At 43.1% G+C, this 25,927-nt stretch overlaps 1 protein-coding gene across 3 annotated transcripts in view; it reads right to left on the reverse strand.

Annotated features, from left to right (window-relative positions):
* The window catches only part of KREMEN1 (kringle containing transmembrane protein 1), a 59,823-nt gene that overhangs the window by 9,567 nt on the left and 24,329 nt on the right, over window positions 1-25,927 (reverse strand). For all 3 annotated transcript variants that reach the window (XM_069497590.1, XM_069497591.1, XM_069497589.1), the window contains exons 4-5: window positions 10,144-10,268; window positions 6,649-6,802 (exon numbers count right to left, since the gene is read on the reverse strand). In XM_069497590.1, the coding sequence (XP_069353691.1) occupies window positions 6,649-6,802; window positions 10,144-10,268 (279 nt within the window). The remainder of the gene's footprint in view (window positions 1-6,648; window positions 6,803-10,143; window positions 10,269-25,927) is intronic.

Genomic DNA, 25,927 nt, shown 5'->3' on the forward strand with positions numbered 1-25,927 from the left:
GGATTTTTCAATAGGGAAACTGTGGCTGAACGAATGACTTTCTGCAGGGGGGAAACACACTAGATTCTGGTCGCTCTGTGTTGAGCACTTGATTTCTCTGGACTCTCAGTTTTGATCAGCAGGTTCTAGGCAGGAGACACAACCACTTCCTGTCTCACATGGTGAACTATACACAAGATATTGGAAAAGAAAATCCTCGGGGAAAAGCATAGGGCTGGGATTTAAAAGCAGGCGTTGGGGGAGTTCTGCTTCCCTTCGGGATAGAGCATGCAAAAAGGGAATGCTGCTTTCATCCTAACAACGAGAAAAGCTCAAAACTCAGAAAGCTGAGTTCTCATGACAACCAGGAGAATTTAATTCTAAAAAGTAAGACACCCCTCCAAGGAGATTCAGGTCACGAAAATGGTTTCAGCTTTGACAGAGCACAGGTGACAGCCATAGGATTGGGTAAGAAGAAAGCAGCTAAAATTTTAACAAATTCTTAAAGGCTATGTGTGGGCTGGCTTGTCAGTTTAACACAGCTGGGAGCCCCAGATACAAGACCTGATGAGCGTTTGCACTCACTTGCAGGCTGTTCTGCACAGGCCTCCGGCCAGTGCTCCTAAGAGTGACAGGGGTCGGGCAGCAGACCAGAGTTCCCCTCGGTGGCACAGGTGTGCTGGAGGTGATAGGCTGCCACAGGGGGACACTTCCCAGGACCCTCTTTTCAAAAAATGTAAAGGTCTTCAGTTGCTGGGGAAGGGGCAGCAAACCCCCTGCTCCCAGTGCCATCGGAGAGGGGCAGAAGGAAAACCTGTTTGCCTCTGGGGGAAGGAAATACTTCCTGCCAAGGTAACCAACCAGGGAAAAAGCTACTGCTTCTGGGGGAAGAGCAGAAGCAAAAGCCATTGTCCCCTGGTTGCCTTGAGCCCTCTTGGGCCCAGGATCCTGCACCCAGTGCAGAGGTCTGCTACTCCTGGGGGAGGGGCAGGAAACTGTCTCTTTCCCCAAATCCACCACAGACACCAGGCAGTGTTTTTATGCCAGGGAGAGAAGGAGGGGCAGGAATGCTGAAAAGGCCTATCCCTGCGGCCCAGTAGCACGTCCTATCTGAGACTGAGTGAGGGACAGGAGAACCAAGAACCCCCTGACCTCACCACATGCATAGCACCAAGTAACGAGCAACAGTGGTTTACCATTGAGGGAGGGGAAAGAAGGTGGAAAAAGAGCCCCTCCGTGGCACAGGCATGTAGGAGCTGCTCAAAGCTTTGGGTGGAACAAGAACACTGAAAAAATCCCTGGTCACCCCAGGCTCCACACTAAGCACAAGGTAACAGCAGCCCATTGCTGGAGGAATTTGAATCCTGGTGTGCATTTGAAACAACAAAACCTAAATCCAGCTCAACTACTGACAGATGGGCTCAATCCGTACTCTAAGCAGACCTGCCCAGGTGTAAATACCATTCGCTTCAGCCTCTGCTGTTCTTCTAATACATAGTACATGGCATTTGATAAAAAATTACAACACAATAAAAGCATTTTTTCCGCTTAGTGGTACGTGACATAATGTTGCACCTCACAATTGATGGCATCTTGGAGTCTACAAAGTACAATTCCTAACATAGTCCCAGGAGTCAGATCCTACCCATCCTTAGACCCTCAGTCTTCTTCACAATTAATCTCTTCCCTTCCCACGAAAATATTAATATAAATTCCAAGAGGGCAGGATCTTTATCTGTGGGAGCTTGAGCAAATTGCTGAACTTTTGTGAGCCTCAATTTTGTCATCTGGAAAATAAGGATAATAGTACCTGCTTCATAGCATTAGGAGAATTCAGGGAGATAACAATATAAAGTGCATTATTGGCACAGAGTCCTGTGAGTGATACGTGTCCAACTAATGCTACAAAGTAAGGTCCAAGCCAGACGACTGACTCTTCTCTTCAGAGCCTAGAAGCCAAGGGAGTCCCAAGAGCCCAGCCTGGGCAGTCCCTGCAACCCGCTGTGGCTCCAGCCTACCTGCCCGATCTATTTAGTTCTGTGAACTCAATAAATTATAGTCCTGGGGGTAGCAGAGGCTCGGAAGCCTCCACCAGTGCTGTATTCACACACAGTACACAACTCACCTCAGCGGCCTGAGGCCCAGATCAGAGCCACACTGGTAGCGGGGCCTGATGTTTTGGGAGACAGAGACTGTAACCTTGCCCTTTCTTACCATCTAACTTTTCCTCCAATCTCTTTGGAGAGACATCCCCCGCCCCGAGACAGAGTCTTGCTCTGTCACCCCGGGGGGTAGAATGAAGTAGCATCATCATACCTCACTGCAACCTCAAACTCCTGGGCTCAAACAATTCTCATGCTTCAGCCTCCCTAGTAGCTAGGACTACAGGCACAAGCCACCATGCCCGGCTAATTTTTTTTTCTTCTGTTTTTAGTAGAGACGAGGTCTCGCTCTTGCTCAGGCTGGTCTTGAACTCCTAAGCTCAGGCAATCCTCCCGCATTGGCCTCCCAGAGTGCTAGGCGTGAGCCACCGCGCCCAGCCTGGAGAGACATCTTTACCCTCCTAAATCATGGGACAGTTTGCAGTCACCACTTCCAAAGTGCTCCGCTTTGTCCAATGGATCATAAGGACTTCCATGAGGCAGTACTCAAGCTATTTGAACTATTTAACTCTCTAGTAGATGAAACTTTAGAGATTGTTCCTGCATCTTATACCGTTCTCTGCAGGGCAGTGGGGTGTGGGTTACAGAGCTGGCTCCTGTCAGGGTCCTGCCAGTCCACACACATCAGAGCTTCTGAAGGCTAGAGCGGGCAGCCTCTCAGAATGCCAACCTTCTCAGTCCTCGAGCGAGTGCAAGCTGGAAAGGGCAGCTTTGGAAGGGCTGCGTAAGGGGCCAGTCTCATAATAATCAGAACTGGCATACTTTCTTCGTTCACATACTTTTAGAGCATAACACTTGCTCAGTTATTATGATCTATTTTATTATGGTTAATTTTTTTAATGGTGAACGTGGGTTTGAGTCCTGGCTCTGGCACTCACCAGCTTGGACAAATTAATGCATCTTCTGACCCACAGTTTTCTTATTAACTGGGATGTTGCAAGGAGTAAACAACATGAAATACACAAAAGCACTCAGCATCAAGCCCAGCCCACAGCAAGCACTCAATAAACAGCAACTATTGTCATTATCACTTTCAAAATTCATTATAGTGCACCTTTGTGTGAGGACCAGTACTATCTCCTAGATGTATTTCTAGTACTGAAGATGATACTTGGTACATGACTGACTTTAAACCAAATTATTTCCATTTGATACCTCCAGTAAAGGCACTAGACTAAATAAAACATAATTCTATCAGCTATACAGCAGATGTCCAATAAAAATGTGCTAAATGAATGAAAGATTGTCATATAAAAACTATATTTTATTTCTTATTGACGGAAAATCCACCGTTTTAACCATTTTAAAGTGTAAATGTTCCTCAACTTAGAATGGGGCTAAGTCCCAATAAACCCATCATAAGTAAAAAATATCATAAGTCAAAAATGCATTTTTTTATTTTTTTTTAAGAGATAAGGTCTTGCTCTGTCTTCTAGGCTGGAGTGCAATGAAGTGATCATTGCTCACTGCAGCTTTGAACTCATGGTCTCAGGTGATGCTCCTGCCTCAGCCTCCCAAGTAGCTAGGACTATAGGTACATGTCACCATGCCCAGCTAATGTATTTTTATTTATTTACTTATTTTTTGTAGATATGGGGTCTTAGTATGTTTGCTCAGGCTGGTCTTGAACTCAAGCTATTCTCCTGCCTTGGGCTCCCAAAGTGTTGGGATTACAGGCGTTAGCCACTGCGACCAGCTGAAAATGCATTTAAACCCCAATAAATCTATTGTAAAGTTGAAAAATCATAAGTTGACCATCATTAAGTCAGGGACCCTCTATGTACAATTCAGTGATATTTAGTATATTCACAGTGTTCTACAACCATCACCACTAATTCCAAAACATTTTCATCACCCCAAAAAGAAAATCTGTATACAATTAAGTAGTTATTCCCACTTTTCCCCCTGCCCCCCCAGCCCTTGGCAACCACAAATGTGCTTTGGATTTGACTTGCCTATTCTGGACACTTCACATAAATGGAATCATAAAACATGTGGCTCTTTGTGTCTGGTTCTTTCATTTAGGAGAATTTTTCAAGGGTCATCCATGTGGTAGCATGTGTCAGTGCTTCATTTCTTTTTATGGCCGAATAATAGTCCATTGCATGGATTTACCACATTGTGTTCATCCATTCATCAGCTGATGGACGTTTGAGTTGTTGACACTTTTTATTATGTTATTAGGTTATTATGAATAAGGCTGCTGGGTCATAAAGTAACTCTCTGTTTCATGTTTTGAGGAACTGCCAGACTGTTTTCTAAAGCAGAAGCCCCAGTTTACATTTCTCTCAGCAGTGTATGAGGGTTCTAATTTCTCCATATCCCCACCAACACTTATCTCCATGTTTTAATTAACACTACAGTCTATTTAAAGGAGAAAAACAGGTAGCGAACCCACACACCCTGCTCCTGTTTCCTTTCCAGTCCCATGGCTTCTTGGCAGTATAAGCCCCAGCAAGTTATTCATCTCCATGGCCCTGGGTTCCCTTCTGTAAAATGAGAGTAATCGTAATAATGCCTACTCCAGACGGGTGCCAGGAGGACCTAATGTGATAATTTATGGAAAGCCTTAATACATGCTAGGTACTCAAGAAATGTTTATTTCCTTTCTTTCTTCACTTAAGAGTATACCAGGCATTCTGTTAGCTCAGCAAACATACTCTCCTGGGTTAGGGTGTCAAGGTGGATAATCTTACGATAATGGACTATCAATGAAAGGTTAAATAGATGTGCAATGCATAGTTATTCGCCAACTAAACATTAGTAAGTTTCCTTAATCATTAGCCAAGGTTCAGTCTTTAGCCATAACAGAGGTACCAAACTAAGCACTTGTCTGGACATAACAGGATGTATAGGAAGCAACTGGCCATCTCCAATGGCAACACTTAGCTAAGATGACCAACAACTGACCACATGAGTTCTGCTCGCCCATCCTTCCTCCTTCCTCCTCCTCCAAATACACACACACTTAGACAATGTCTAAGCTATAACCTGCTAAGGCTCAGTTATAAACTTGGGCTAGGTTTTGTAGTCACCATATGGAGTGGTTGAATTGTGTTCCCCAAAGAGACATGTCCTAACACCTGGTACCTATGAATGTGACCTTTTTCAGAAATAGGGTCTTTACAGATGTTACTGAGTCAAGATGAGACCATACTAGATTAGGGTGGGCCCTAAATTCAATGACTGGTGTCCTTTTAAGGAAACACATGGAGACATAGACACAGAGACATAGACACACACGGACAAAAACAGGAAAAATGGCCATGTGAAGAGGAAGTGATGCAGCTACCAGCCAACAAATGCCAAGGATTGCCGGCAACCGCCAGAAGCTAGGAAGGCTTCCCTGGACCCTTTGGAGGGAGCATGGTCCTGCCGACACCTTGACTTTTAAAAATTGATTAATTAATTATTTTTAGAGTCAGGGTCCTGCTCTGTCACCGAAGCTGGAGTACAGTAGTGCGATCATAGCCCACTGTAGCCTTGAACTTCTGGGCTCGAGAGATCTTCCTGCCTCAGCTTCCCAAGTTGCTGGGATTACAGGTGTGAGCCATTGCACCTAGCATAACGTTGGACTTCTAGCCAAAATGTGAGAGAATAAATTTCTGTTGTTTTAAGCCATCCAGTTTGTGATAATTTGTTTTGGCAGCCCTGGGAAACTAATACACTATAGGACATTTTTGGTCCAAACTGAGCCGCCCTGCCTGGTTGAGATGTCATTAGTGGTTGAGATGTTCTCTAGCTTAATGACCAAAAAGATACTATAGATATAGTATTTTTTGGTAATATCAAGTCTTTTCTTTTGTCTGCCTCATTTGCAACTAACTCCTTTTTACCATCTTAAAATCTGGTGCCGCACTGGTGCTACGACTCTCATAAAGTCTCACTACCACTGAGTGGTTACGGGTAGAGTTAACGAGAAATCAGGTATTCAGTGGTTAGAACACGGCACCGGAGAGATCACCGCTCCGGATCCATACCCCGTTCAGAACACACTCCACCCCTAGCCAGTATCTTGCAAATCTGGCAGTTCAGAGAGGAGCTGGTTCAGGGCAAACCCAATGCTAGGCCTGGAAAAACAACGCACAGTCCGATATAAATCCCAAATGCCTAAAAGAAACACTAAAAGAGCTTGGAAATTATATTGAAGCAAGAGGATATCAGAGCTGACACTGAACAGTTAATCAGTGTCTTTGTAAAACTGGACAGTTTATCTTTTCTAGGTTGTCTTAGCATTTCACTAGGCCACGTCGCTTCAGACAAATTGGCGAGACTGTGGCTAGTCACTTGTTCAATGTCTGTCCTTCTTCCTAGATGGTAGGGACTGAGTCTTCATGCTGTGTGCACATTCCCAGGGTCTGGTCAGTGACTGGCCTGTGGTAGGTGCTTTGTAAGTATTGCCAAGAGAATGAATGAATAAATGGAAAGGAGGGAGGGTGGGCAGGTTTGTTGCTCTGGTCCAAGGGTTCCCGTGCCTTGGGCAGTGATGGGCACAGGGCATACTCACTATCAAAGAGGATGATCCTGCCATCGCCACCACAGGGCTGGGAGTGATCCCCGAAGCAGACGCTGTTGCACTCGGTACTGGCCGCCTCCCCGTACTTCCAGTAATCAGCATTGTTTCCACAGAAGCAAGCATAGCCTGACTCCATCCCAGCAAACTGCCGTAACACAGAAGCAGCACATGGTAAACATTATCAGGGGTGTCAGGTGGCCCAAAGGAACGTGGCAGGGTCAGTCCCCAGCAAGCAATCAGCCTCATCTTCCCAGACCACCCTTCCCCTGGGACCTCTCCCTTTTCCTACGTCTGCCACACTTAATTCCAAGCCGACCAGTAACTACACGCCACCAATGTCAGTGAGCATTCCTTTTTAATGTTTGTGTTTCTGCTGTACTTAAATAAGTTTCAGGGGGGAGAAAAGCTCATAAACTCGAAACATGAATAACAATAACAGCTGAATATTTTATTGACTATTTACTATGTGCCAGGTAGTAAGGCCTTTATAGCTAATTCTCAAAGCAAACTCATTATAGGCCCCATTTAAAATTTGCATTTTTTCATATAACCACATAGTATTTTGGTATATAGTTCTATAAATGTTAACACTTGTATACATTTGTGCAACCACTGGTGCAGTCAGGATACAGAACAGCTGCATCACCCCAATAATCGTCCTTGTGCTATTGCTTTAAACCTCGCTCCCCCATAACCCCTGGCAACCACGGACCGGTTTTCCATTACTATAGTTTTCTCTTTTCCAGTATGTTGCATAAATGGAATCAGACAGCATGTATGGTTTTTAGACTAGCTTCTCTCACTCAGCGTAGTATCTTTGAGGTTCATCCAAATTGGTGTATGTATCCATAGTTTGCTCCTTTTCATTGCTGAACAGAGTTCACTGTATGGATGTACCACAGTTTGTTCATCCATTGGGCTGTTTCTAGTTTTTCATGATTAGCGCATGTTTAACTTTATAAGAAACTGCCAAACTTTTTCAGAATGACTGTACCATTTTATGTTCACAAGAAAAATGTATGAGAGTCCCAGTTACTCCGTATCCTTGCCGCACTTATTATCATCAGTATATTTTATTTTAGCCATTCTAATAGCATGTAATTGTATCTCATTGTGGTTTTAACCACATTACCTAATGCTCATGATGTTGACTATCTTTTCATGTGCTTATTTGCCATCTGTATACCCCCTTTGTGAAATATCTGCTTAGGTCTTTTACTCATTTTTACTTATTTATTTTTTTTTGAGACAGAGTCTTGCTCTGTTGCCCGGGCTAGGGTGAGTGCCATGGCATCAGCCTAGCTCACAGCAACCTCAAACTCCTGGGCTTCAGCGATCCTCCTGCCTCAGCCTCCCGAGTAGCTGAGACTACAGGCATGCGCCACCATGCCCGGCTAATTTTTTCTATATATATTTTTAGTTGTCCAGATAATTTCTTTCTATTTTTAGTAGAGACGGGGTCTCGCTCTTGCTCAGGCTGGTCTCAAACTCCTGACCTCGAGTGATCCACCCGCCTCGGCCTCCCAGAGTGCTAGGATTACAGGCGTGAGCCACCGCGCCCGGCCTTGGGTTTCTTTTTTTACTATTGGGTTTTTAGAGGTTTTGTCTCTTTCTTAAACACATTCTGGATACAAGTCCTTTGTTACATACGTGATTTACAAATATTTTCTCCCAGGGTATAGCTTGTCTTTTTCATTCTCTTAAAAATGTATTTCACAGAGCAAAAAAAAAAAAAAAAAATTTAATTTTGGTGAAGTCGACAGTAAAATGTATCAATTTTTTCTTTTTATGGGTCATGTGTTTGGTGTTATTCCTAAGAACTTTTTGTCTAAATCCAAGTCGTGAAGATTTTCTCCTATATTTTCTTCTAAAAGTTTTAAAGTTTTACATTTTAGAGTTAGATCTAGAACCAATTTTGAGTTCAGTATGTAGTCTTTTATGTTTGAGTTCTTTCAATTAGTATAATGTTTTGGAGATTCATCCATATTGTTGTGTGTATCAATATGTCTTAATATGTCTTTTCTTTTTACTGAGTAGTATTCCACAGTTATGGACATACTATAAATTGTTTATCCATTCATCAGTTAATGGACATTTGGGTTATTTATAGACTGGAGCTATTACGGATGATTCTGCTATGAACATTAATGTGTAAGTCTTTGTGTGAGCTAGACTTTATCTTGAGCAAATATCCAGGTATGGTATTGCTGAGATGTAAGACAGATGTATATTTAACTTTATAAGAAACTTTGAGGCTGGGCACAGTGGCTCACACCTGTAATCCTAGCACTCTGGAGGCTGTGGCAGGAATATTGCTTGAGCTCAGGAGTTCAAGACCAGCCTGAGCAAGAGCAAGACCCTCATCTCCACTAAAAATAGAAAAATTAGCCGGGCATTATGGTTTGTGCCTATAGTCCCAGCTACTTGGGAGGCTGAAGCAGGAGGATTGCTTGAGCCCAGGAGTTTGAGGTTGCTATGAGCTAGGCTGATGCCATTGTACTCTATCCAGGGCGACAGAGTGAGACTCTGTCCCCGTCACCCCAGCAAAAAAAGAAAAGAAAAGAAAAGAAACTTCAAGATCTTTCTCCAAAGAGATTGTTCAATTTTACATTCCTACCAATAGTCTATGAGAGTTACACTTGCTCCATCCTTGCCAATTCTTAATATTTCAGTCATTCTGGGTGTATAGTGGTATCTCATTGTGGTTTAATTTGTATTTCCCTGATAACTAGTGAAGCTGAGCATCTTTTCATGTGTTTATTGGCCATCTGTATATATTTTTTTGTGGGGTGTATGTCTGTTTAAATCTTTGCCCATTTTTTAATTGAGTTATCTTATTATTGAGGTTTTAAGAGTTCTTTATATATTCTGTATACACATCCTTTATCAGATATATATTTGGCAACTACTTTCTCCCAGTGTGTGGCCTGCCTTTTCATTTTTTAATTCTATTTTTTCAAGATAAGTTTTTAATATTGACAAGTTCATTTTGCCAATTTTTTTCTTTTATGGTTTATGTTTTTTGTGTCCTATTTAAGAAATCTTTGTCTAACTCAATGTTGTAAGACTTTTTTATGTTTTTCTTGAAGTTTAGTAGTTTTAGCCCTTTTTTAAATTGAAATGTGATTCACATAACATAAAATTCACCATTTTAAAGTGTATATTTCAGTGGTTGTTAGTATATTCACTGTGTTGTGTAACCACCACCACTATCTCATTCCAGAACATTCATCACCCTGAAAGAAACCCTGCACTGATGAGCAGTTATTCCCAATTCCTCCCACCTCCCACCCTCTGGCAACCGCTAACCTACTTTCTGTCTGTATGGATTTGCCTATTCGGGACACTACATATGAATGGAATCATACAACATGCGGCCTTGTGTTCCCGGCTTTATTTCCCTTAGCACTTATTTTTAAGTTATGTCAGCAATATGCATTTCCATCTTTATCTTTTTGAATTGTTCCATAGACACAGAGCCATTACCTTGAACCTCTGACTCCGGCAGAAACTGATGCAGGTTTGTATGGTGAGTTTGTTGGACGTTTTACTGGTGCCAGTCAGAGGAGGTGGGTTTCCATGATCCTTGTAGCAGCCAAGGTTTCCAGGCACTACAGAAAAAAGAAAAACAAAAGAGTTTCACAACATCTGGCTGTGAAACACCCAGAAGTAAAAGCAATTTGTGCCAGGTACTTTTATCTCGGCCAATATTTCCAGTCCTGAGGTTCAAATAAATAACGAGCAATCAGCTTTAAAAATGGAAGCCTTAGTGTCCTCTGTTAAATACTATGTTTTTGTTTTATTATGAAGAGTATGTGAGACCCAGGTCCATCTTTAACCTTAAGACTTTTTTTTTTTTTTTTTGCCTGTTCAATATTGATAGGATTTAGTATTGAAGAGAACTAAGAATAATTCCCTAAAAATACAGAGGCTCCGATATGTAAATTATGTTTGAGAGTCACTAGAAAGCAGGAAAAGCCTTTGGAAGCCCATTATCCTATACCTTGTACCTAAGCCCCTTGTTCCTTAAAACATTCCACAAGTGGGTTTCCCCAAGGTCTTTTGGTGAGTGTGTTAGTTTCCTGTTGGTGCTGGAACAAATTACTGTAAACCTAGTGGCTTAAAAGAACATAAATTTATAATCTTTTAGTCCTGGAGATCAAAAGTACTAAACGGGTCTTATGGAGCTAAAATCAAGGTGTCAGCTGAGTTGAGTGCCTCCTGGAAGCCCAAGGGGAGAATCCGTTACTTGCCTTTTCAATCTCCGAAAAGCTGCCCATATTCCTTGGCTTGTGGCCACACCATTCTACCCTCTGTTTCCATCATCACCTCTCCTCTCCTCCCTCTGTTTCTGTTGTCATAGCACCTCCTCTGACTCAGACCCTGCTACCTCTCTAAGGACCCTGTGATTACATTGGTCCCACTTGGATAATCCAGGCTAATCTATCCCAAAATACTTAATTTGATCACATCTACAAAATCCCTTATGCCATCTAAGGTAACATATTCACAGATTCTGAGGATTACAAAGTAGACAACTTTGAAGAGCCACTATTCAGGCTACCACTGTGAGCATATTAGTGTTTGACAACCACCACATATCAGAGGGTTGGGTCTAGTAGAAAAAGCTGTATCTGAGAATAAAGAAACTTAAATATATGCACCAACTGTGGTAGACAGCTTTCAATGATGGACCTCAATGATCCTGCTAGGGAATGAATGTTTGCATGCCCCTGTGACATAAGAAATATACATTTGGCTCTACTCCTGGTTCCTGGCACACGGCTACTAACTCTTTTGGAATTTTCTTGGTGTTTGGAGCATCTTTGTTCTAATGAGGCAACTCTTGGTGGGCCCCTGGATAGCTTCCATTTGGGGGCTGGTCAAAAGAAAGACTAAGCCATGATTAGAAGGTTGGAACTTTCAGTCCCATTCCCCACATCCTGCAGGGAAGGGAGAGGACCCAGAAATTGAGTTAATATTAGGTTATTAAGTATGGAATGTCTGATTTCCTTAAGCATTAAGTTTGACAGTTGATATCTCTGACATTTCACTTTAACACTTCTTGGTTTGTTTGTTTGTTTTTTTACTGTGAAGGTATCTTCGCTCTTTCAAACACACATTTTGGCTTGTGGTTATCTTCCAATTTTTTTTTTAGAGCAATTTTTGTGAAACCATGGATAAGTCAAAAATTTGGGGTTATTTTTGAATATGAGTTCCATTGTGGAACCAATGCAGCGCAGACAGCTTGAAATATCAATAAAGTGTTTGGGAAGGATGTGGCCAATGAATGCACAGTACGTCGATGGTTTGAGAAGTTCCATTCTGGTGATTTTAACCTTGAAAATGAGCCACGTGGGCAACTTGAGACCAAGGTGGGTAATGATGAGCTGAAGGCTGCAGTGGAAGTGAATCCATCTCAATCTCCACATGAATTAGCAGCAAAGTTTGACATTACTATTCCAACAATATTGGACAATTTGAAACAAACTGGCAAGGTAAAGAAGCTGGATGGATGGGTATTGCACGAATTAAGTGAGTGTCATAAGAGAAATTGTCTCGAAGCTTTCCTTTCTTCACTGTCACGACAAAAAGGCAAACCATTTCTACACCATATTGTTATGTGTGATGAAAAATGGATCCTTTTTGACAATTGCAAATGTTTGGCACAATGGTTGGATAAAGATGAAGTGCTAAAACACAGTCCAAAACCGAATACGCATCAAAAGAAGCTAATGGTGTCTGTTTGGTGGTCCAGCACTGGTATTATCCACCATAGCTTCATGAAACCTGGTCAATCACAATTACAGCAGATGTCTACTGCAATTGGATGAAATGATGAGGATGCTCGCAATTAAGCATCTAAGACTGGTCACTAGGGACAGGCCAATCCTCTTGCAAGACCACATGTTGCAAAAAACAACGCTGCTCGAACTATAGAAGCTAGACTTGGAAACTCTGTGTCATCCACCGTATTCACCACACCTTGCACCAACTGACTACCACTTCTTTCAGGCTTTGGACCACTTCTTGCAAGGAAAAATATTCAATTCTCAACAAGCTGTGGAAAACGCCTTTCAAGATTTCATCGCCACTCACTCTCCAGGCTTCTTTGCTGCTGGCATAAGCAAGCGACCATTAAGATGGCAAAACCGTGTTGATAGTTTAGGCACATACTTTGATTAATTGTACTGCTTCTTATTTGAGATACAATAAATTAAACTTTTGACTCAAAATCAGACATTTCATATTTAATAACCTAAATCATCAATCATGCTTATGTGATGAGCCTCTATAAAAAATCCCTGCAAATGGGATTCAGACGCCATCAGGTGTGTTCAGGGTGGTGTGGCTGTAGACTAAAAGATTCAGAGCTGGATTCAGAGCTTCCAGATTGGTGAACACATCCCTGTGCCAGGTGTGGCGCACTGCACAAGAACAGAAACTCCTGGGCTCGGGACCCTTCCAGATCTCACCCTATGTACCTTTTCATCTGTCTGTTCACCTGTACCCTTTATCATATCCTTTATAATAAACTGGTAAGTGTGTTCCCCGAGTTCTGTGAGCTGTTGTAGCAAATTATCAAAACTGAGAAGAGGGTTGTGGGAACCCCCAATTTGTAGCCACATGGGACAGAAGTGTCAGTAACCCGGGGACCCACTACTTGCAACTGGCATCTGAAGTGGGGAGCAGTCTTGTGGGACTGAGCCATTAACCCAGGGGGTCTGCACTAACTCTAGGTACTTCATGTCATAATTTATTTGTAGGGTACCCAGGGGATATCTGGAGAGTTGGAGAATTGGCTGGTTTTGGTAAAACCCATTCATCTGGTGTCAGACGAGAAGTGTGTGAATGTATAGCAAAAAGGGGGTTTTCCTCTATTGCCCCTCAAAATTCATACGTTGAAGCCTGAATGTCCATAGTGAAGCTATTTGGAGGTGGGGCCTGTGGGAGGTAATTAGGTTTAGATGATGTCCTGAATATTGAGCCCCCGTAATGGGATTACTGCCTTTATGAGAAGAGATCACAGCCCTCTCTCTCTCTCCCATATGAGGACACAGCAAGGAGGAGGCCAGGGGGCAAACCAGAAAGAGGGGCTTCATCAGACAGAGTCTCATAGCACCTTGACCTTTAACTTCCCAGCCTTTAGAACTGTGAGAAATAAATGTCTATTGTTTAAGCCACCCAGTTTAAGGTATTTTGTTATAGTAGCCCAAAGTGCCTAAGACAGATCCTCCTTCCTGGTATTCATGCCCTCATGTAATCTCTCCTTGAATGTGGGTGCACTGGTGACTTGCTTCTAACCAATAGAATGTGGCAATGCTGGCAGGGTGTGGTGGCTCGCGGCTGTAATCCGAGCACTCTGGGAGGCCGAGGCAGGAGGATTGCTTGAGGCCAGGAGTTTGAGACCAGCCTCAGCAAGAGCAAGACCCTGTCTCTACTAAAAGTAGAAAGAAATTAGCTGGGCAACTGAAAATAGAAAAAAAAAATTAGCCGGGTATGGTGGCACATGCCTGAAGTCCCAGCCACCCGGGAGGCTGAGGCAGGAGGATTGCTTGAGCCCAGGAGTTTGAGGTTGCTGTGAGTCAGGCTGACACCAAGGCACTCTAGCCCAGGCAATAGATCAAGACTCTGTCTCAAAACAAAAAAAAAAAAAAAAAAAAAGAAAGAAAGAAAGAAAGAAAGGTGGCAACGTTGATGGGATGTCACTTCTGTGATTAGGTTAGGTTACAAGACACTGTGACTTCATCTTGCTAGCAGACTCTCTACTGCCTTTTTGGCCTGTGCCCTTCTATGAAGCCTGTGCCACGTCAGAGGCCATGTGGTAAGGAACTGAGGGTGGCCTTCAGCCAACAGCCAGCAAGAAACTGAGAACTTCAGTCCAACAGTCCACAAAAAAACTGAATCCTACCAACAACTATGCGAAGCTGGAAGTGGATTCTCGCCCCAGTCAAGCCTTTCGATGAGACTACAGCCCTGGTAGCTATGTTTATTCAGCCTTGTGAGGGACCTCGAAGCAAAGGATTTGGCTACATCATACCCAGATTTCCCAACCCATTGAATGTGCAAGACAATAAATATATGACATTATAATCCACTAAGTTTTGGGGTAATTTGTTACACAGCAATAGATAACTAATACACCTTATAATACATACTAAATATATGGTTAGTGAATGAAGCAATATATGGTTAGTGAATGAATAAATTCATTGTGGGTCATAGACAAATCAATCTCGGTGGATTGATTGGTGTTATCAATCTCTGTGGTCATCTGTGTTATCGATTTCTGAATCACTTCACTATCAGTTGAAGCCCTTTACCTTTCTCCATTTGTTCCTTATGGTTTGTATAACTGAAACTGTAATAAGATACGAATGAGGCCTAGTTCTAGAAGCAGGTTCTAGGTCAGTTTAGAGTTATGTATTATCCAATTCCAAAGTGACAGCCATGTAGACTCTTAGATTGTACTTTTCCGTTATGTTTAAGATGGGAAAAATAGCACAGTCCAGTTTAATATGCTTTATATCCACATTAGTCTTTGGGCATACAAAATACATGCATGTATGTGTATGTAATACACACACACACACACACACACACACACGCAGATACTTTTTGATTTCTTCCACCATCTAACCAGCTCATTTTAAATTGGCAGGAAGTACTTCTGTTAACCCAAAGACTCACCCTTCCCCCTCTAAGCCAAGTGGTTACCTTTTTCCCTTGCGTCACACATGGTTCAAATATAATAAATGTGGCTCACCACACTAAAGTTAAAATGCATCCTTCGGAAACAAACCAAATCTCTATAGTAGCAAATGTAAACAGAAAAGCTCTAGGCAGTAGGAGTCCAGTGTTCGGTGGGGGCCTGGCTTGGGAATGTCTGGGTTTTAGGGTTTAAACAATTGCAGTGAGTCAAGCATCTCCAGTCAGGAGTATGTGATATAAACCGAGTTTGTTAAAGGGACTTTGCACATGGAAACCGGAGCCACTTAATGGTTCTTAGTAAGAACTACTTGATCATGATCATCTTGGTCATTTATACTGATTTTTGTCTCATTTATTCCATTAGGCTCACAAGTAAGCATGTTATTATGTATTACTTTACAGAGAGCCCAAGGCATATAATCATAAATGTTAATGTTAGACATAAATAAGGCCATGGGTTGCATTAATGCAGCTGGAACCTATAAGCTTTATTCATAACAAAACAGTGAACAAATCCAGGCAGCTCATGTTCCAAAGAGGAAGTGGGGTCCCAAAACACACCATGAGGGGGATCACTGGGCATTGGACCGCAGCCTGCTACTGTTCTGAGTCATTTGAGTGTCAATGGCCTGAGGTATCATCCTTGCCCCCCAAGTGAATCACTTGCCAAACTGTCAATTCCTCCTAAAACATCACACACATCTGCTCATGCCTCTCCATCCATGCTGCCACTTTCCTAGTTCGGGCCATTGTCCCCTCCCACTTAGTCTACTGCATCAGACTCTGTCTCTGTTTCTAAGCTTACCCTACTGTAATCTAGTTAGTACACTGCAATCAGAATAATCTTTACTGTGCATTCCAGACGGAGGGAACGGCAAGCGCAAAGGCCTAAGGCAAAAATGAGCTTGGCCTTTGCAGGAACAAAAAGAAGTGAGTGTGACCAGTGACAGAGAAAGGGAAAAGCAGCAGCCCTGCCTAAACCCCTCAAAGCTCCCTGGCTGCCCCTCAGGATAAGGCGCAAACCTCCTCACGTGGCACCAGGGCCTTGCCCCATCTGTGCTGCTCTCCTTCCCCTCTCCTGCCGACATGACCTCTCTCTCTACCCCTTGGCCCATATTCTATATGGAGGCTACACTGTAGCGTATTGGCAAGTTTCCCAACTGCACCTTGCCCTCTCTCTGGCCTCTGGATTTTTTCACGTGATATTCCTTCTGCTTAGAATACTCTTTCTTAAGATTTCAGCCTGAGCATCATTTCCCCTGGGAAGCCCCAGGGCCCTCCCATCCTCCCCACTCTACCCCCCACCAAGAAAAGAGGATTATGTGCCCCTGCTGTGTAGTCCTAGAGCAGTCTAGGTTGAGTCTGATTCTAAACACCAGTTTACTTGTCTCTCGCCACGATCAACCAGGAACAACTTAAGGGCAGGACTGTATCTTCCTCACACCACTGTATTCCCAGCGCCTGGAATGGTCCCAGTTACACAGCAGGTGCTGTAGGACTATGTGCTGAGTGAACAAGCATGTCCTTTGTCACCTGCTGAAATCATGGGGTAAATGGATAAAGGTACATTTGAGGCAGCAGTGAATGAACAGGGTAGAGTAGAGGTGAAAAGCAGAGTTGATCTGCATAACAACGTCCACTTAAAGCTAGAAACTGTTGGTTTTGACTCCTTTCTGCTCAATGTCTTCTTCGGTTATCTAGAAGCATCATTCTAGATAACTAAGTTTCCCATAAAGATTAACTTTAAGACTCAAAATTTTATTGTAATCATTTTGGATGGAACCTTCTAAAACACATCAGATATTTCTTAAACTAATTTAACATAGTTTAACCGACTTGAAATTTTTCTTGGTAACTGGAGGTCATCGATTGTACTTCACCAAAATGGCCTCAGACCGGTGTGCTTTTTTATGTTCTTGTGTCTGGCTTTAATCGTTCATTTGTCTCCTTGGTTGCTGTCTTCATCAGCTTGGGCTGCTATAACAAAATGCCATAGGCTGGTGACTTAAACAGCAGACATTTATTTCCCACAGTTCTGGTGGCTGGGAAGTCCAAGGTCAAGGTGCCGGCAGATTTGGTTCCCGATGAGGGCTCTCTTCCTGGCTTGCAGACAGCCACCTTCTTCCTGTGTCCTCACATGGCAGGAAGACATTGAGCTCTGGTCTGTCTACCTCTTCTCATAAGGACACTAACCTCATCATGGGGACCGCACACTCATGACTGCATCTAAACCTAATTACCTCCCAAGGGCCCCATCTCCAAATATCATCACATTGGGGGTTAGGGCTTCGACACAAGAATTTGGGTGGAGACGCAAACATTCAGTGCAAAACAATTGCTGTCAAGGCTGCTAAAACTTCAGATCACTGGAGCTGAAAGGGGTCTCAGCATCTCCTTCTTACTAAAGTCAGTGCCTGTAGCCTTTGCTGATCCTCTTAATTTGCTGCTTCTCAGGCTTAGAACAAACCTCTGGAGGAAAAATAAGAATGAACAGGTTCTAAAAGAGGGAGGGCCTTTGTGCTCCCCACTTTCTGCCATCCATATTGTAGCTCAGGAGTTGGTTTTGCTTGCTCAGTTCAGAGAACTTGGCGATATTCTGAAGGGCACTGACGGTATCATCATTTGTCTGGGAGCAGCTGGCATTTTGTAGTGAGACAAAGCCTATGGTAGATTCTGGCCCCCTCCATCACGGCCTTTCTAAGCTCAGTTTCATCAACAGTGGCATAAGAAACAATGCAGACCTCAAAGGGTTCTTGTGAGAAATAAAATGAGATAGTGTGAATAAAGTAAATACCACAAGGCCTGGCAGCATAGTATGTGCTGGATAAATAGTGCTTATTATCATTATAGATAATAAGGCTTTCATCATTCACTAAACAAGAATAACTTGCTTAGTAATAGAAAAATAAAATAGCATTGATTTAAAAGACAAAGTCAAAGGCAGCCACCTCAGCAAATGGTTTGATTCTGGATATTAAAATATGAATCTCCTACATCTGCACGGCATACAGTGCATTTTCACAGAAGTCCTCGCACATGATGACTTTGCAAACACGTTACTCCCTCCACACTCTGTGCGCCACGGAGGAGGCCTCTGAGATAGCGGTCAGCCTCCGAGGCTGCCACTGCCCTCTGACTCGTCCTGGAAAGTGTGGCTCGAAGTCTTGCCGGACAAGACACGTCATGTCGTCTTCAAAAGCATTACTGGTCAACTGAGTGGATTTCCAGACTGTGTCCCACCCTTAGCTCTTCCCAGAAGCAGGGAGAAAAAGTCAATTTGAAAAAGGATATTTGTTCTCGAATTCTTTCTTACTTTCAAGGCCACTTTAAAGTCCTTGTGGCTTGGTCATGCATTTTTCCTCTTACCAAAGAGGCTTCAAAACTTTCAATTTTTTAAAAAATCATCTTAACATACAAATGGACCCCTGTTTGCCATAGTCGAGGCTTCAAAACTTATGAGAATTAATTATCAACATTTAGATATTCAGGATTGTTGACCAAGATAAAAATTTTAGAGTTGGCTGAGGGCAGATGGTCTTCCATTCAGATTAACCCAGGAACTATTGTTCTTTTACTATCACAAGGAACTGTTGGGAAGCAACTGTCAGCAGGCTTACTGAACACTTGTTACAACTTACTACAACGCAGGCTTCACTGTGAAGGTGCCACACATACCTCCACGGGGGCCTCCAGGGCTATCAGCCCTTCTCTGAGAACCACCCATCACCCACGGCACCTTCTCAAAGAATCGGTTCCTGTAACTACTGCTGGTTGGGGTCAGATCATAGGACCCCATCCTCTGGCCACAGCTGACTCACACTGGGGCCACCAGAATCTTTCTCCCAGGAAACTGGAATCAGGATCCACTCAGTGAATTGCAGGCACCGAAATTGTAGGAATCTGTCAAGTACGAGTTGAGGCAACCAAACTCATGTTTGGGCCACGTGAGTGGACGAGCGAGCCAATTCTACTGGTCCACAGCGAGGAAGAAGAATGGTCGCCAAGCTGAGAGAGGGGCAGAGAAGGGAGATGATGTGGCCCCAGAGGGAGATGGTGACAGTGCATGTCTCCTTTCTAGGTTCTTGGGACACAGGGGTTGAGTTCTGTGACATACCCTAATGCTCTTCCAATAAATTCTTTTTGCTCAAGTTAGCTTGAGTAAGTTCTAGTCCTGACAACCAAACAATTCCTGTCAAGGACAGAAAGCAGGCCCATCTTGGTAAAAGTTCAATTTGAATACAAATCTTCAGGTGATAACTCACATAAGAAGCAGCCCTGACTGCTACTGTGTTTTCTACTCCACTGCTCTGACTAAATCTGGGATATTTGCTTTAGGAAACCAGAAGCAAAGTTTTGTCTGACATTTTAGAAAACTCCTTCCATAGCTCTGTAGAACTCCTTTTATTTTTTTTCTTATAAGTAAAGTCTGCTTCTTCAGACATGATGCAACTCCTTTACCTATTTTAAATGTCATCTAACTCATCTTCTGTCCAGAGGACCCCACATGGGTGCCTCATTAGCTGATTTCTCCCCCCATGGGAACAAGAACTAAGTACAACTGAGATGATGTCACTGGAGTCCTATTAGAGGAGCAACTAATATAAACACATCTTTGAGAGTATTGACCAGTGACGTGTGGATTCACCCACACTCTCGGGCCCATAACCATATGAGCACACTGCACCCTGTCCTGTCCATCTGTAACTTCTGGGTCCAAGTCCTTAGCACAATATAGCCCCACTCTACCTCTGTAACTTTATTTCTAAACATAAGCTTCCTTCCAGTCACTCTGATTCTTCAAACAGCCTTATTCCTGCCTCTGAGTCTCATGTCAACTCACCCAAATAAATAAATAAGCACAGCTTTTTCTTCCTCTCTGAAATTCTACCCTTAGCGGACAGTAGTAAGAGCTACTAAGGATCCTGACTCCATATGGCCAGGATGTATCACCGTGGCAGTTCCCTTCTGGTGGGAGTTCCTTCTCTGCTTTTTTTTTTGTTTGTTTGTTTTTTGAGACAGAGTCTGACTCTGTTGCCCAAGCTAGAGTGCCATGGCGTCAGCCTAGCTCATAGCAACCTCAAACACCTGGGCTTAAGCGATCCTACTGCCTCAGCCTCCCGAGTAGCTGGGACTATAGGCATGCGCCACCATGCCCAGCTAATTTTTTCTCTATATACTTTTAGTTGGCCAGATAATTTCTTTCTATTTTTTTTAGTAGAGACAGGGTCTTGCTCTTGCTCAGGCTGGTCTCGAACTCCTGACCTTGAGCGATCCTCCTGCGTCGACCTCCCAGAGTGCTAGGATTATAGGCGTGAGCCACCGCGCCCAGCCAGTTACTTCTCTTAAACTTAATTTCTGGTGATTTAGTACAATAGACAGTACCCAAAGGAGGCTCTAATAATTTCTCCACTCCCTGTACATGTGTGTTGCTCCTACTTTAAGAGTTGGAATCGATTCCCCTCCTTCTTAAATCTGGGCTGGCCTTCAGACTTGCTTTGATCAGTAGAGTGTGGTGGACTTCTGAGTTCATTCCTTAAGAGGACTAGCAGCTTCTGCTTCTTCCCTCTTAGAAGCCAGCCACCATGTGAGACGTCTGAATGCCCTGCTGTTGGGAGAGGTCACCGGGTAGAGGACTGATCTTGATCTTGAACGTCAGCAGAGCTCCCAGCTAAAACCTACCTGACTGAGGTAAGAGTAACAGAAGAACTGCCCAGCTGATGCTCCCCCAAACCACAGAACTGGGAGAAATGATAAACTATTTTTGTTTTAAGTCACTAGGGTCTGGGGTGGCATGCTATGCAATAACAAACAACCAAAACACCTCACTCGATCAAAGATCAGTCCAAGTTCAAGAGAAATACAGCTGTGTCTCTGGGAAGAAAAGCTCAGTTTGTTGACTTGGAGTTATTTTTTTCAGGGACACCACAAATATCCCAGGCAAGGAACCACAGACTCATCTTTTACTCTTCCTGCTGTTTCATCCCTTATATATTGCACTTGTCATCAAGTTCTGTCTTCTTCCTAAATGCATCTTGGACTTAACCCTTCCTGTGCTGTCTCACTGCTGCCATCCTAGCCTTGACTTTTATCCCCTGAATTTGGAAATCTACTCATCCATCCTCTCCTCCCCAAACTTCCTTCCTCCAATCCGTCCTGTAAATGACCCTGGACTCACCTTCCTAAATTAGGGCTTTCAGCACATCAGTCCCACCTGATCAACTCTGGCTTTCAAGGCCTGACCTGGTTGCTTTCTGTCCCCTTCTCTGCTCCAGCCAGCCTGGCCCCCAAACCACCCATAGCTGATCCCGTGCCTGTCCTCCAAGCCTCTGTCATGCCGTTTCCTGAGCTGGTGTGTCCTAACCCATCCAGGACCCATCCGCCTTTCTCCCAATTTCCACGATCTTTACTGACTCCTCTTGTCTTCAAAACCTCACAGCTCTCTACCTCATAATTCAACGCTTATTTATAAAATTGGTGCTAGTCTCCAAATTTATAACTCAGATTCCCAATCACATCCTAAGACTGAGAGGCTATTTCTCACCTTTATGTATGTTCCTCACAGACTGGTGTAAAGATTTCGGTAAAGCCATCCCTATTGATCTGAATGATTTTCCCTTTTTAAGTCACTGGTATGCTTTACACAACTGTGCTTTAGAACATTTTGTATCTGTTGCTGAACCAATGTCCATTTGGTTCAGAAAGTCTATATTTTTTTTTACAGAAAATTAAATAATATCCACTGCCAAAACCCCAAAACAATCAAGTACACGTCATATCTGAAACCATAAAACTGCATTATAAGAACAAATGTGGGGCTTCTTGTGTTCCCCGAGTCCGGTGCCACAGCAGGCCCCAGGGAACGGCCACCACGGCAGCTGAGGCCTGATACCAAGCCCCATGGTCAGTCAGATTCAAAAGATATGGATAGAAATAAAAAGCAGGTTAGGAATAACATATCCTAGAAATTAGATTACAGGAACATGCCAATGATAGTCCATTTCCTGGGGAAAGGACAATACTCCAATACCTGCTGCCGTGTGCCAGGCAGGGCTGTGTGCACTTCGTTCATTTACTTTTCAAAATAACTCTGGAAGGAACAGAAGAGGAAACCAAGGCACAGAGGAGACTCATTTTGCCTAAAGCTAGTAAGTGAACAATGATTCAAACCTAAGTGGGTGGGACTCAGATGGCCATATTCTTTCCACCAGCTTGCGTTGTCTCTTATGGAAGAGCTATGACTTCACGGCATCAAGAAAGAATATTTAGGGGGCCGGGCGCGGTGGCTCACGCCTGTAATCCTAGCACTTTGGGAGGCCGAGGCGGGCAGATTGTTTGAGCTCAGGAGTTCGTGACCAGCCTGAGCAAGGGCGAGACCCTGTCTCTACTAAAAAAAAAAAAAAAAAAATAGAAAGAAATTAGCTGGACAACTTAAAATATATAGAAAAAAAATTAGCCGGGCATGATGGCGCATGCCTGTAGTCCCAGCTACTTGGGAGGCTGAGGCAGGAGGATTGCCTGAGCCCAGGATTTTGAGGTTGCTGTGAGCGAGGCTGACACCACGGCACTCTAGCCCAGGCAACAGAGTGAGACTCTGTCTCAAAAAAAAAAAAAAAAGAAAAAAGAAAGAATATTTAGTGAGTACCTGTTATGGCCTCCACTGTGCTAGGTGTGGGGGAAGATTATTGAAATACATAGCTCTTTTTAGTGGCTACCAAGGAGAGGCCTGAGCAGGTAAAAGCCCCATACATTCCATCAGCACCCCTCCACAAATAAACATACAATCTAAGTAGCACGAGGGTGCCTGTGATGCAAATGCAGCTTAATAGGAATCCTTGAGCCCCCTTTCTTTCTGTCTTTCTTTTCTTTTTTTTTTTTTAGATGGAGTCTTACTGTTTCCCAGGCCAGCCTTGAACTCCTGAGCTCAATCAGTCCTCCTACCTCAGCCTCCCGGTAGCTGGGACTACAGGCGCACACCACTGCACCCAGCCCTTTCTAATTTAATCTCTCCTTCACAGAAATTCCAGAGCTACCCCTGCTCCTGTCTTTGAACAGCTTAGTCTAGTTGGGAAAACAAAAACCACTCACATAAAGTGAGAATAAACAATATTGAAACAGGATTCTGACAAGGCTAATTTGGGCAGTATAAAAGGGTTCAATTAAACGAAAACATCAAGTAATTGTAATTCAAAGACAGAGGAGGTAAAAAAATCAGTCTGCATAATTTATATTATTGTTCCCTTCAATATCACTATGGCTATTGATTTAAGTTGGACATTTCGTTTTAGCTGTAAAGTATTAATGATGCACAGTGATGTGTCATTTTGGAGAAGATAAACTTCGGCCCACAGCAGTGAACATGTGGGGACGGGAGAGACCCTGATGCCTTGACAAAGCCACTGATGGAGTGTCTGGTGCAGTGGGTCCTACTCCGGGGAGCCCTTTCCCAGCTGAGAACAGCTGGCTGGCCACACCCGTGGGGACGGCCCGGGTGCTGCCGAGCGGCTCTGCTGTGCAGCAAGTGCTTCCCGGATCCCATCACAGCCTGCTTTGCTCCTGGGGCTCAGGATTTCTCAAACCCAAAGAAGAAAAGAAAATGACTTGGAGCTGACAGCATGAACTGCAGACCCTCTGTCGCCACTGAGTTAATCCTTTGGTTTCCACAATGTCAAAAAAGCAATCCTAATAATTCACCATACTATCAGAATTTCAAACTTTAATTCCCAAACAATCCACAAAGAAAATTCTGAAGAATGACCTCAACAGTAGCCCAAATCCATCCCAGGGCCCCTGTTTTCAAGGAAATAAAGGAAAAGGGGCTGTTCTCAAGTACTAGGAGGGAAAGGCACTGGCCTTGCTATTAGGAGTCCTAGCTTCAAACACTGTTGGTTCCAGGTGTAATCCTCATCAAGTCACTTAAGCATCTAGGCTCAATTTCCTCATTTGTAAAACGAGGGAGGGAGTGTAGACATACCACCAACCTGCTTCACAAGATTGTTGAAAAGGTTAAATAAGATAATGTGAACTGAAGTATTGTGTACATAGTAGGCATTCAACAATAGTCGAAACATACTAAAAATCAGTGCTGACATTACAATGCAGAAAGTTCTGAAAGAAACAAAACATTTTCTATAATTGAGAGACTGCCTTGACCACCACTGCAAAGTGATCTTGGCTTTTTAGTAAACACATCTTTAAAAACTCTTCGTAGTAATCACAATTGGAAGCTTTCAAATCCTGTTTTTTGGGCTGCATTTTTGTAAGGCAAATACTCATAGCTGAGGAACAAAAAATCTATTTTAACAAGACCAGGTATTATTTAGTTAGAATGAACTTGAGCCAGTGAGCTCATTGGCTGAGACGGACTTAAGGCTCCATAGTGCAGAGGGGCTTGGCTGGCTTCCTCATAGGGTGGTCTGTGTGAATGACATAATCACTAAGAACTTCTCACGGATTAAAAGGGAGCTATGGAACTATGGAGAAATGTCTCCCTCAGACACTCAGCACTCTACTCAATTTTGTCACCCTCTTCCTGGACCAAGTCCAAGTTCCATACCCAGACCACAAGAGCTTCCATTGCTTGGCCCTGTCTACTTCGTCCCAGCTACTCGGGAGGCTGAGGTAGAAGGATCGCGTGAACCCAGTTGTTGGAGGTGGTAGTGAGCTGTGATGACATCACTGCACTCTAGCCCAGACAACAGAGTGAGACTCTATCTCAAAAATAAATAAATAAAATAAAATCTAATTTTTAATAAACATACACCAAAGTAGAAAGAAGCTGAGCATGGTGGCTCATGCCTGTAATCCCAGCACTTTGGTTGAGGAGAGGAGAGTATTGCTTGAGGCCAGGAGTTCAAGACCAGTTTGAGCAATACAGTGAGACTTCTCTACAAAAAATGTAAAAATTATCTGGGTGCAGTGGCATGCACCTGTACTCCCAGCTATTTCAGAGGCTGAGGCAGGTGGATTGCTCAAGCCCAGGAGTTTGGGATTGCATGAGCTGTGACTGCACATTGCACTTGAGCTTGTACAACAAAGTAAGACTCAAAAAAAGGAAAAACAAACAAACAAAAAAAAGGTAGAATTTGTTGATCACTCAGGATCAACAAATTTTTTTTTTAAACGATTCTTGTTTCATCTATTTCCCTTATCCTAACCTAGTCACTCTTTGAGGGGCTGGATTGCTTTAAAACAAATCCCAGATACAATGTCATTTTAACCACAAATAGTTCAGCATGTACCTGCAATTTATTACTTATTTGTTTTTATTTTTATTTTTAGGCTAGTCAAGAGAAGCAGGAAGAGAAGGAACAAAGAGATCCGTAACTGGTTGTGATTAGTTGTAAACACCACTGCACTCAGACCAGCCTGTATCTATAATTTAAAAGGACTTAACCACCATGCCATTATTGTAACTAATAAAATTAACAGTAATTCCTTAATATAATCTAATACTCAATCTGTGTTCAAATGTCCCTATTTTAAAAATGAATTTTTATCAACAAATTTGTAGAAATCAGGTGAATATTATTTAGCAAACAAAAAATAGCTCTCAGAGATG

Source organism: Eulemur rufifrons, chromosome 21 (assembly GCF_041146395.1).
Source record: "Eulemur rufifrons isolate Redbay chromosome 21, OSU_ERuf_1, whole genome shotgun sequence".
Taxonomy (NCBI): domain Eukaryota; kingdom Metazoa; phylum Chordata; class Mammalia; order Primates; family Lemuridae; genus Eulemur; species Eulemur rufifrons.